Source organism: Oxyura jamaicensis, chromosome 2 (assembly GCF_011077185.1).
Source record: "Oxyura jamaicensis isolate SHBP4307 breed ruddy duck chromosome 2, BPBGC_Ojam_1.0, whole genome shotgun sequence".
Classification (NCBI taxonomy): domain Eukaryota; kingdom Metazoa; phylum Chordata; class Aves; order Anseriformes; family Anatidae; genus Oxyura; species Oxyura jamaicensis.
In genome coordinates this window covers 44,852,370-44,864,379 of record NC_048894.1, presented here as the reverse complement: position 1 = coordinate 44,864,379, position 12,010 = coordinate 44,852,370, and the positions used below count along the sequence as shown (strand labels likewise).

The window sequence follows — 12,010 nt, the reverse complement described above, 5'->3', positions numbered from 1 at the left end:
TTATAAAGCAAATTCTGCTACCAAATTCACAATTCATATGATCAGGCTTAAGCTTCTTGTAATCAGCTCCAAATCACAAGAGAGTTCTCCCTTCCTCATTTACATCAAATTTCACACTGCTCCCCCATAGTCCCAGCCTCATCTTCTCTTATCTGTCAGTAGTACATAAGTGGTACAAACTTTCTAGGCTCACCCAGAGACCTCATAATATGTCTGCCTTTAAGTCTTTCTTGTAATACTGATTAGAGTGAACAAAATGAACTAGTATTTAAATTACCTGTTTTCTCATCTCTGGTTTGTTTGTCTATAAGCTATGAATCTGTGAGCTCAAGCAACCAGGTAATACTGTGTTTATGAAATATGCCTAACACATAGCAAGTGATACCACAATTAAAGAATAAGTTGAGAGTAAAATTCAAACTAAAACATTAAAAAACTGAGCTACTTTTCTTTAAAGACCCTATTTTAAAGCACACTTCTGTCAAATGTCTTCCAAGTAATCTGAAAGTCTCACCTCACAGTACTCTGTAATAATGCAGAAGCTATCTCGCTCCACAAAGCTTGCATAAAATTTGACAATGGATGGATGGTCTAATTTGGACAGTAGCTGTGCTTCCAGATTTGCTTCAACTGTTTCATTAGGCTTTAGGTCTCCAACAGAGATTTCCTTCAGGACCTTTCTAGAGGAAGAAATAAATCTTCATATTAATAAAAACAGAAAAATAGAAAATCACATAATGCTCATAAACCCATCATAATTTCTTAAAATGTAAAATAATAACATTAACCAAGTATTATCTGGCAATACAAAATAATGAGGCAAATATGGGTAAACAAAGAGAATGCATTTAAATGCCATAAATATGCTAGTCACCATAGTGATTAAGCAACATTTTAAAGATGAGATTTTGAAGGATTGTTCACACCAATTCCCTAATGCACTGTTTTCTTCATGACATGTTTTCAGAGCTATGGATTACTGCATAATAATAAACATAAATAAAAAAACAAATCTAAGTGATTTCAAACCCACTCAGAGCATATGTTCAAGATTCATACAAGAAATAAGAAGTAGCAAGAAACAGTCTGGTTTTGCTGCTTCTGCCAAAGTCTCTCCATGGATGCATAAGAAAAATCATAGGCTAGGATTTCTGTGACTGTTTTTCTGATTAAAAGTCAGGACAATGATTTATTTGATTGGGTAAAAATACCAGGAGACCTGTATGGATGAACATGGAGCTCCTGACCAAGCTTGAACAGAAAAAGAAGGTATACAGAGAGTGGAAGAAAAGACAGATAGCCTGGGAGGGATACAGAAACATTCTCCGAGCAGCCAGGGATCAGGTTAGGAAAGCCAAAGTCTGTTTAGAACTAAATTCGGCCAGGGACATAAAGGGCAATAAGAAATGGTTCTATAGGTATATCAGTGATAAAAGGAAGACTAGGAAAATTGTGGGCTCTCTCCAGAAGGAAATGAGAGACCTGGTCACCTGGGATATGGAGAAGGCTGAGGTATTTAATGACTATTTTGCCTCAGTCTTAAGAGACGCTTAGAAATGGCTCATTGATCTTTATCTGAAAGTCATTTGAGACTACTAGAGAATATCATGGTAATTTATTGAAACAAAGGGAAGAACTTCCAATAAGTTGAATATATGAAAGGTAAGTTCCACACCGAATGAATGTCTTCATGGTGCTTTTGATGATTTCCCATTCCATATTGCATGGTTGTAAAGTCACAATACTTAAAAATGATAGGGATAAAACTACAGTAATTCGACTGATCTAAGGAAAAAACGGTGTATTCCTTCATAAGAAAATTTCTTGCTAAATCTCAAGCATCAGTTACTAACAACGCATGAATTTTTACTTAAACTTGCCTAGTCCTCATCTGGCAGTGTGATGAAAAACTGCCACTTGATTTGTCTGCATCTCAACAGACAAGCCTCGTGCTACAAAGACAGGTAATACCTACTACGGTCTTCTCATCTTCAGTTGGCATGGGGACATTATTCTTTCCTTCATATAGATCACATAATAGAACTGACAAACAGAATGAGTTCTTGTTAAAGAACACTTAACACAACTTCCCTGTATGCCCAAGACAGCAATAAAAGCCTGATGTGTTGATGTGTGGGGATAGCTTGTCATCTTAGTCACTCAGTGATTTTGATGCTGTCACCAGCTGTCAGACAAGATGGGTGTTTTTCTTATTAAAATTCATTCCCAGCAGAACAAATCAGGAAAATGTGCTTTTGTAAATAAGTTACTAGTTTTCTGCTACATAATGATAATTCATAGCCAGACTTGGAGGACATCTGTATCTCTAAAGAAAACTTCTGTCATGCAACCAAGGTTAAGCATATTTGCATGCCACTGGTATCCATACTGCTTCTGCAGGTGAGTTTGATTTTGCCACATTTAATATGAAGATGACTACTGGAGTTTATGCCTTTTGCAAAGCTTTTTTTATCTACTTCACTAAATAAACTCAATATTATATTTAAAGGATTCTGTGTTGGTTAAGTATTGGCAAAGAAATTATGTTAGGGTCTCAGAAGTCTCAGAGATAAAATGGGCAATAGTCTCCAGATCTAATGTGGCTCCTTACTGATAATCTTAGAAGAAACAATGCTGAAGCTAAAAACACTCAGTTAGAATTTCATCTATGTAAATTAACTGTATTTTCCAATATATAAAATATATTCATGTGCTTAAATTCACTCTACCCCATCCTTCTCTGTGATTTAAGATATATATCTCAAATCTGGCACACCTAGTAATATCAAATAAGCTTATAGGTCTATAAAGCTGATAGTCTTTCTGCCTATCAAAAAAAAAAAAAAAAATCTTAAGAAAAGAACAAACTTCACTTAGTCAAACATTCCTGAATGGATTTCCCCTCTACCAAAAGAACCTAGCTCTACACTTTGAAAGAGACAAAGTGTTTCTGTTTATGTGATACAACCTGCATTTTAAGATTGGTTAATAATAGAGTTACCTCTGCATATAATTCAGCTACAGTACCTGTGTATCACCTGCTGAAAATCTATGCATTCAACAGTTTAGAAACATGTAGCTAGGTTACATAATTCATTTTAAACAAATCTTTGTGTTTATCATATAGCATGAATATCGGAAATAATAGACTGTCCTGCTAAGATTTTGTTGGGTCTCTATACTCTAGAGTATACCAGCCCATCTGAAAGTCAAATTTTTCATAAAAGCTGCCCCTATCTTTTCTGCCACTAAGGCTCAAATATTAGCAAGACTTAAAAGGTCCAAAACTATTTGAATGAATTAAGAAAACATAGATTTGAGTGGCACATTCAGAAAAACAGGTAAAACACTTAAATGTGGATGTCCTCCAAATGCAGTATTTAGAACTACTCCTTTTCATATAATGTCAAAAAAAAAGATGTGCTAGTTTAGATTTATTATTATAAATTGCACTTAACTTAGAATAGAAACAGAAGCACATTAGATACAATGTCAGTAACCACACAACTTGAAAACTTGTTTATTGAAGGGCTAGCAGATATCTTACAGTTCAATACAAAATAACAGCCTCCAGATTTTAACTGCATGAATAGAAAGCTAGCCTTGCGATTTCATAGCATGAAGACACTTTGAACTTGATCTTGAACTGACTGCAACTGAAAAGGCCTTTGAAGTGAATGCATTCACATCTAAAGAGTAAAAAGTACCATCTGTCACTGGTTACATCCATCCTAGAGAAAAATGGATGTGGTACCAATAGCAGCAATCCCCCCTGGGGTGGGAAAACAACACCAGAGACAAGCCCACTCCCCAAAATGCAGAAACCAGCTGTCCCATCTCTGAAGTCCCCCGGCTCACAGGACTTCCTTGGGAGCACCGCCTGGCTTTCATCAGCAAAACCTTGCTGGCTTGCATTGTCACACTTTGAAACGCAGCCAGGCCAGCACACCGTGCCTCCAAGTGCAGTAATGCGGAGCAAATGGGGAGAAATAGAGCAAGACCTAAAACAAGAGAAAACAAGCACATAGGTGGAATCCTCGAGGATATGGACACCCAGTGGGAATCCTTTCTCGAGCTTTACTAGTGACTGACAATATGCCACAGCAGTGTTTATCTCAGTCTATTTGCACTGATCTAAAATTAAATGTTTTACAACCCATCTGGTATTTGTTTACATTGATGGCATGCTTTATTATTATATAATTTGGTTTATTGGATCAGATGCAATTTTTAAAAGATGACAGCCTATCTCAAAAGGCACTCTGTTTATTGAGTAAACTGCAACATGAATTATTGACTAGGTACATTTGCTAGCTGATAATGAAGTAAAGGAAATACAACACTCTTTTAATGTCAAGAGTAAGAATGTTTAATAAACTACCACCAAGAGGGTGTGCTCTAGAAATAAATGAACCAAATCTGAAGGCTTTAATTAAACAGAAATTTCATTTCATGCCGGCAGTTGTTCAGTTAATTGCACCCTGAGATTACCAAGACCTGCTAGCACATAATCAGCGTGCAAAGCTGGAAATTCATTATTCTAAATAGCTTATATTTCTGAATCACCCTAACTTCAATATGAAAGGTTGTGGCAAGACCCATATCTGTATATTGTATTTACATCCACTCTGACCTTCGTAAAACTACCTCTTCATGCTGATAACTCTTCAGTGCAAGGACCGCGTGCAATTCTACCAGAATGTACCACCTTGTACTGCGTCTGTAATTGGGCATGAAACTGGTCATAAACATTAAAATTAGGGGACTGCCTATCTAATTAATGATTTCTTAAATACTGTTCATTAAATGGCAAATTGCGAAGGTACAGTACTACAAACAGGGACTAAAACAAAGAACAGGCCACAGCCCTCATGCACAAGTCCTGTCTACACAACAGCTTCCACTGTATTAAAACTGCTTCTTCAGGAAATTCAGTAACAAGGATACAATCTGCATACAGACAAGATGAAGTCATCCATCATTACTGCTTCTCAAAGTCAGTTGTCTTCTAGAATATTGTACAGTTGATGAGATTTGCACATTACAGCCAGTGGCATAGTTCTGAAATCATAATTTTAGATTTATGTTGATAGCTTCCATGCTGACACTATTGTATCACTGGAATCTAATTCTGATACAGAGTCCTGCCTGTCCCTAGCTCAAACTCCCCTTCCTGTACACTTTACATCCTGCTATTGCAGGTTCCCTTTGATTTGACGTTGCTTTCTGCGCATGAGGCACTCCTCATGTCAAGCTACTTGCCCACTGCTCCAGTTTCCACATGCTTTCTTTCGGACCTCGCACTTTTGCACTTTGGCACATCCAGGTTTTACTTGCAATTAATATTGACTGATTTTATGTAACACCCTAATATCTGGAATCTATTTCCCTCGCTTAGGTTGGTCTTCTAGTTCCACTGTAATTTTCACCCACCATACATATAGCTATCCTTTTACCAGTAATCTTAAGAGATTCCTTTGCCTGCTGTCAGTGACTGACTTTCCTGCAGCTTACAACTTTCTATTAAAATTTCAAATAATTCTTCACATTTTACCCATTGTGTGAGGAGCACCATTATATGCATGCTCAGATAATTTAAAAACATCCATTCACCTGTTAGGGAAAAAAAAGAAGCTGGTGAAAACATAAAATGAAAGAAGTCAATATACACAAACAAGTTCTACCTAGAAAGAATACTTGATTTTAATTAAGGAAAAAAACATCTCTAGGACATTAACAACACTTGATATCTGGGGGAAAATCAAGAAGATGTACAGTCACTTACCACACTTCCAGTAAAGAACAAATGAGGAGTGCAATTTGTTATTTCGACTTATATATATAGGTCTACTTATTAGTCAAAACATTTCAAACCTAACTATTACTTCATGGCTTCTTAAATCAAATGCTGGGCTCCTTTTATCATTCCCATGGCCATTACTGATTTATTAGTCAAGTCATAAACCCATTTCACACCCCAGTACTGCAGCACAACTTCTTAAATCAAATGCTGGGCTTCTTCTGTCATCCCCACAGCAACTGGGATATTGATTTATTAGTCAGGCTATAAACCCATAATTTCATCACCAATTGTCCAAAATGGTCTATTTTTTGCTATTCATGAACATTCACAAGCATGCACCATGGAGAACTAATCCCAAAGTTAACTAAGAATTCAGTTGCTGTATGAGCACTGTACTGTGATGTCCATAGATGGATTATTTAAAGATTATTTCAGTTTCTGAATAAATATCTTAAGTAATTTAACTGAGCTTAACTATCTTCAAACGGTGATGAGATTTCACAAGTGAAATGGACGATTCACTTTTCATTTCCAACCAGTCACAATGATAGCACCTGTAAATACTTTTCAAGTTGTTTAATTTTTAAATGCCCTAACATATGCAGTAATGCTGAACAGCTTAGCTCCTGATGTAAACAGTTTGTGGTTATTTGAAAATCAACAGTTCCTAATTAGTATCCCACAGAACCACAGAATACATTTGCTGGGACAAGCATATGAAAGAAGACATTGTTGAAATAAATTAGCTCTGAGCTTATACAGTTTTCTTCTGCACTTAGCAACTTTTCATATATACAAAGGGGCACACTCCAAATTATTCTTGGACAACCATATGTGCCAGTATTGGAAAAAAAACTGTAATTATAAAGCAAAGCAGAGTATTTGTGCTATCCTCCATAGAACTGAACAAGCCATATTACTATTATGTATGAAAGCATTATTAACATTATTTATTAAAATATTCAAATGTATTTACTTTTAATAACTCTATGAGACATTTGGGGTTGGGACATTTCAGTTCTAAATCAAATACTGACATAGTGTGATTAAACTGAAGAGATTTGTGTCTACCCAGGAAATGTATTAAAGACATTATGGGGTACAAGCTAAATACCTGCATATGTAGGGCTTTTTTGTTGTTGTTGTTTTTTGGTTTTCTTTTATTTTTTTAGCAATACTTCATCTCTAAGTGTTGCATTATCACCATCTACTGTTCATTCACCTTTTTTTCTACAGCCAAGTCTTGTTTAAGAATGTAATTAAATGTAATACTGCTACTAACCTAAGTGTGTTTTTATTACAAACACCAGATACATTTCATTATTAACTGGTCTCTACTAATTAATACTCCCTTACAGAAAAAAGGAGATACCGTCAGAGAAATAAAGCATGGATGCAGCATTTTTTTTTCAGGCTTATGATGGTATCGAACATCTTACAACTGATGTGCTACATTTCTTCAACTTGCAGTCTTGGGCTACAGCATCTGCCAAAAAGAGTCTTGATTTACAGGAATGAGTTTGAATTTTGAAATTAGTTTGAAATTAGAAATTATGAAGAAAGACCCACCTATCACCTCATCAATATGCATCAGTTTAACAAAAAGAGAGACAACTGGGAAGAGCAGGAAGCTGCGAAGGAAAGCCAGACACACTAATAATCGCTGTAAGAATTCATTGCATAGAAATTCAAACTACAACATTTTCTGATGTAAAATATAATTGGTTCTTTTCTGAATGTAAACAAATTTGTAAGCAGAATTAAGTTCCTTTCAATGTTGCAAGGATATTTATGTCAACAGTATTGTCTCTTTTGTGAAACTAATTCCCATAAGTAATTTAAATACTAATTGCTTCAACTTTAATGAGAAAACTCTTTCTTCCTACGTCTCTTTCCAGCAGGCATCTCCTTCAATGTTTATTTCTGATATGCACTGAATTATCTATGGTACCAAAAAAAAAAAGAGGCTGGGTGGTGTGAGAGAGACAAAAGGACAGCTTACGTCTTTTTAAAGCATAAAGCTTGTAGACTTTGCTAAATAGTCTACAGGCAAAGGCAAAGCCGATCAAACAACTGGAGAAATCAACTGTATATAATATCTACTGTTAGATAAAAATCTTTTAATACTTCCTAGGCTTCCCAAATAAGATATTGTGGTCTTAGAAGTCCATGAAATACGTGCAAATCAAACCCAAAGCAACTACCCAGCTACACTGAGAAGTTATTTTAGAACACATGAAAGGCACACCACACATGTAACAGAAACAGTGAACTAGGAATTCATTTACAAATGTGTCAGATAAGCACCACCTAAAAACAGAAAAAATGGAAAGAAAAATACACTGACTGTCCAGCAAATCCAGATTTTATTTCACTCACTGCAGTGGTTTTCTCATTACAATGTGCTGACTGCAACAAAGAGGCCAGAGGCTAGTTCTGCATGGAAGAAACTACCATATCCTTGAAGCAAACTTAAGAGAAAACATCTTGTCAACAAGGCTATCCTACAACAATACAATAGGCAGGCATGTACAAATATTACAAAAACCTACAGTATCTTTGAGGCAGGTAGTTGCAGTTCAACCTGAAGTAATAATATTGTAACCTTCCGTTATCTTACTAAAATTAGCTTACAAATGCATAAAAATTGAACTTCAGTTTCAAAAAAAAAGAAAAAGAAAAAGAAAATGTGATGTGATCTCAAGGCATTGACTTAATTACAAAATCATTAAATTCTGTCTGTGCTGTTCACCTCAAAGCAGCAGTAATTCACCAGCAATGCCTTAAGCGCATTTCTCTGCTCAATGTTGAAAGTACTGCTTGTAAACATTATGAAAAAGGATTAAGTCAACCACCAGCACCACTCACTGCCTGCACACAAGATCACAACCTGGCAGGTGCTGCAGCAATGAGCTTATGGGAGATCAGCTCTGTCAGGGATGAAATTCAGAGTAAACCCAAGTAATATTTTCCTTAAGGAGCTCTGCCTCCCACTCACGTAAATTAAAGACAGTTAGAATGCACCCCTGTCAAATGGACAAATCCCACTGAAAATGAAAAAGTTGGCTACTTAGTCAAAATCACTCAAACTTCCAACCGTGGTGTTCTACCAATTTTATCTGCATGCCCCTCTGCCAAGATGCATGAGTGCATCAGTTTCCAGAGCTTTGTGGCAGCTGTGTATAAGCCTACGTTTACTGGAGTGAAGGTGGCAGAGCTGTAGTGGGGCCCAGCATTAGCTCCAGTCTTCTGTATCTCTGCTGTACTCTGGCACCATCACATTCTCACTGCAAGGTGGGTCTGCAGGTCCTTAACACCACGCTGGGATGCAGGAAAGACTGGGCACTGGCAGGGATGGAGGAGGCAGGGACGAAAGCACCTCTCTGCACAGTCTCCAGTGAGAACTGGAGAATTGCTTTGACTGAGCCCAGAGTTATCGGTCTCTAAACCACTACCGGCCCGAACTGGAAATGATCTGAAAAAGTTCTGGCCATCGCTGCAACTGCCTACCAAAAATGAAACAACACATTTACAATTTCACTCCATGGCAGTTTCCATTTGCAGGAGTGCTCTTCAACTAAAACACATGAGCATTAGCCACTGCTACAGACGTTTCATCAAGGACTTACACATTTACTCAGGTCTTGACTCCCCTAGCATTGCTCACAGAATAGTAAAGTCATGTTTAGCCACCTGAGTGGAAAGCTGGTGAAGGCCAACCCCTTAAGCTGCCCTAGTGAAATCAGCAAGAACTCTCTGTCCCTGTTTTGTCATGTTATCTCACATATGGGGCCGAGAGTGGCTGTGCACCTAGGAAGCAATGGCAGCTCAGCTGACACTCGGTAGCCTGAGCCTCACATCAAGGAGCAACAGCACACCTGCCTGAAACGAGCAAAAGATGGTTCACTAAGAAAAGCTTATTTAAAAATAGCCAGCGATCAGAAAGGTCCTCAAGGAACTGCACCTTCGTTCAGTTTCCAAGGAGATCATGAGTGTCTGTTCACACGTCTAAACAACGTGAAGAATTTTAATCTTTTTTATTTTTTTTTCCTTTTTAATCAAATGAGGGGGTTGAAAAACGGCCAACAGCACAACTGGATGAACAAGCACACGGCAACTGGCAGGGAGTCATTTGCTATTGTTTTAATCGATTCACTTTCAAACCAGCATTCCCTTGGAATACCTTCAGAGAAGCAAACAGGCAGCAAACACAGGGATTTAACGACACAGCGATCCGCTGACTCTTGCTTGGATATTCATAAGTTACAAAACTCTTCCACCTTTAGATTTTATTTCATTTGTAATAAGCATTCATAAATAATTGAAGGCCATGCGATAAATTATTCAGCTAAGTGCACAGTTTCCAAGGCATCATAGCATGAGTCTGGATTAATGGTATAATGCAAGTCAGACGCAGAAGTTGGGCTGACACCCCACAATTACCACACGCAGGAGCGGTCCAGGGAGTTTGGTGCTTCTCAGCATGTGCTTTCCACCATGGGGACGTGCAAGCACCTGCTGAATATTTATGAGCCAGAAGTCCCTGTCGCCTACTGTGTACTTCGGCTGCTTGCCTATGCATGGTTATGAATTAATGAAACTTAAGCCAGAGCTTCACTCTGCACAACTGATTAGGGCATTCACTACCTATCAGGGACTGTCTGTAAGCACTGTCCTCCAAGACTAATATTGAACATAAATCTGTTACAAAAATACTTTGTCCTTAATCATAATTGCCTGTTGTGATAAACTATTTGGGGGACAGGGGTAGAAGTAACTGCAGGGACATTAACGTGTTGGCTGTTATAAAATGCTGGTACAACCCTGCTACTTTTTTGCACAAATCATGTTATCTGATTATTTTGGGTAGGTCAAGAAACACTAGTCCACGATTGCCAGAAACAAAAGCAAATGCCTCAAAAATTGTGATGCACTTTTGCATAATCGAACACAAGTCATGAATCTGAAAAAAAAAAAAAAAAAAAAAGTATGTCCTGCATTTTGAAGGTGATTTGTAAATTTTACTAAATTTTCTCTAAATATACCAGTAAATTTAAAGCCATACTGACACTTCATTTGTAAAAATACATATAAACTGTTTCTTAGAAACCCTATTGAAATCCCTTCCTTGTCTCTCCTATTAGAGACTGTATTTGAACAAATCAATGAGAGTTTTGTAAGTTGGTACTGGCTTGGTAACTTCGGAGCTGCTAAATAAGCTTCACTTGTACCTTTGCCAATAAAATTGGTGTTGCATTCACATAGGAGTGACTTGAGTTTCCTAGCAAATAAGATCAAATGTCCCAAAGCATTTACATATTATATGTAAATAATAAAGTGAACTGACAATGAACTTAATATAAATAACAAATATCAAGTAAATTGGAAAGCTGCAGCAGAATTCATAGAGTAATTGTTCCACCAGCTTTTCTGAATTTTTCCAAGTGTTCTAGGTTTATAAACCTTGCTTACCAAGGAAAGAACTGTCCATCTAACAATCACTACTCAACTTATGGACTTCCCATCCAGTTTCAACCAAATCTGTCAGAAAAGTAGCTATTTCAAGGATGACATTATGTAATGATTAAGTAGAAATTTCAAGAGCCTTAGATTAGTGACCTTGGATCTCAAAAGTTCTGTATTTAATAAGATATTTAACTTCTGTGTTTCTTGCATGTTTGCATTGGGTAAAAATATTTCATAGCTTTGAAAAGTGCTCTGACGTCCCAGAACGCTAAATGCATGGAAAAAAATCATTCTTAATAGACCTTATACCATAGCAGGTATAGATGGCTCTGGAAAAGTGACTGCGTAGCTCTGTTTGTCCCTTGCTGCTAATGTTTAAGTTATACAAATGTGAAGAAAAAAATGGCACAGATCCAACTTCAATACTTTGAAACTTCTATAGAAGAGGAGAACAAATAAAACTACATACAGAAATAATGTTTATCCTAATTAAAGTTATCATTTTTTCTTCTTAATAGAGCCAAACCCTCTAAAAATTATGAAACTCCACTAGCAGGCAAACAGTGATTTGCAGTCCCATCTACCATGCCTAAATACAGTTCAACCCCTGGAAAAGATTTAAAACCACAGCAAATATTTGCAGGAGCATGCAATCCTTACTTGGACCCCACAGTCACATAAAACCTAAACCGGTTTGCAATTTGAAAGAAAGATTTATATAAGCTCATTTTAGAAGCCACT

The 12,010-nt window shown here is 37.0% G+C and overlaps 1 protein-coding gene across 8 annotated transcripts in view; it reads right to left on the bottom strand.

Annotated features, from left to right (window-relative positions):
* The window catches only part of NEK11 (NIMA related kinase 11), a 117,384-nt gene that overhangs the window by 97,104 nt on the left and 8,270 nt on the right, over positions 1-12,010 (bottom strand). For 7 of the 8 annotated variants that reach the window (XM_035317040.1, XM_035317045.1, XM_035317046.1 and 4 more), the window contains one exon: positions 515-680. The exons of the other annotated variant lie outside the window; for it this stretch is intronic. In XM_035317040.1, coding sequence (XP_035172931.1) covers positions 515-680 — 166 coding nt within the window. The remainder of the gene's footprint in view (positions 1-514; positions 681-12,010) is intronic. 8 annotated transcript variants of the gene reach the window in all.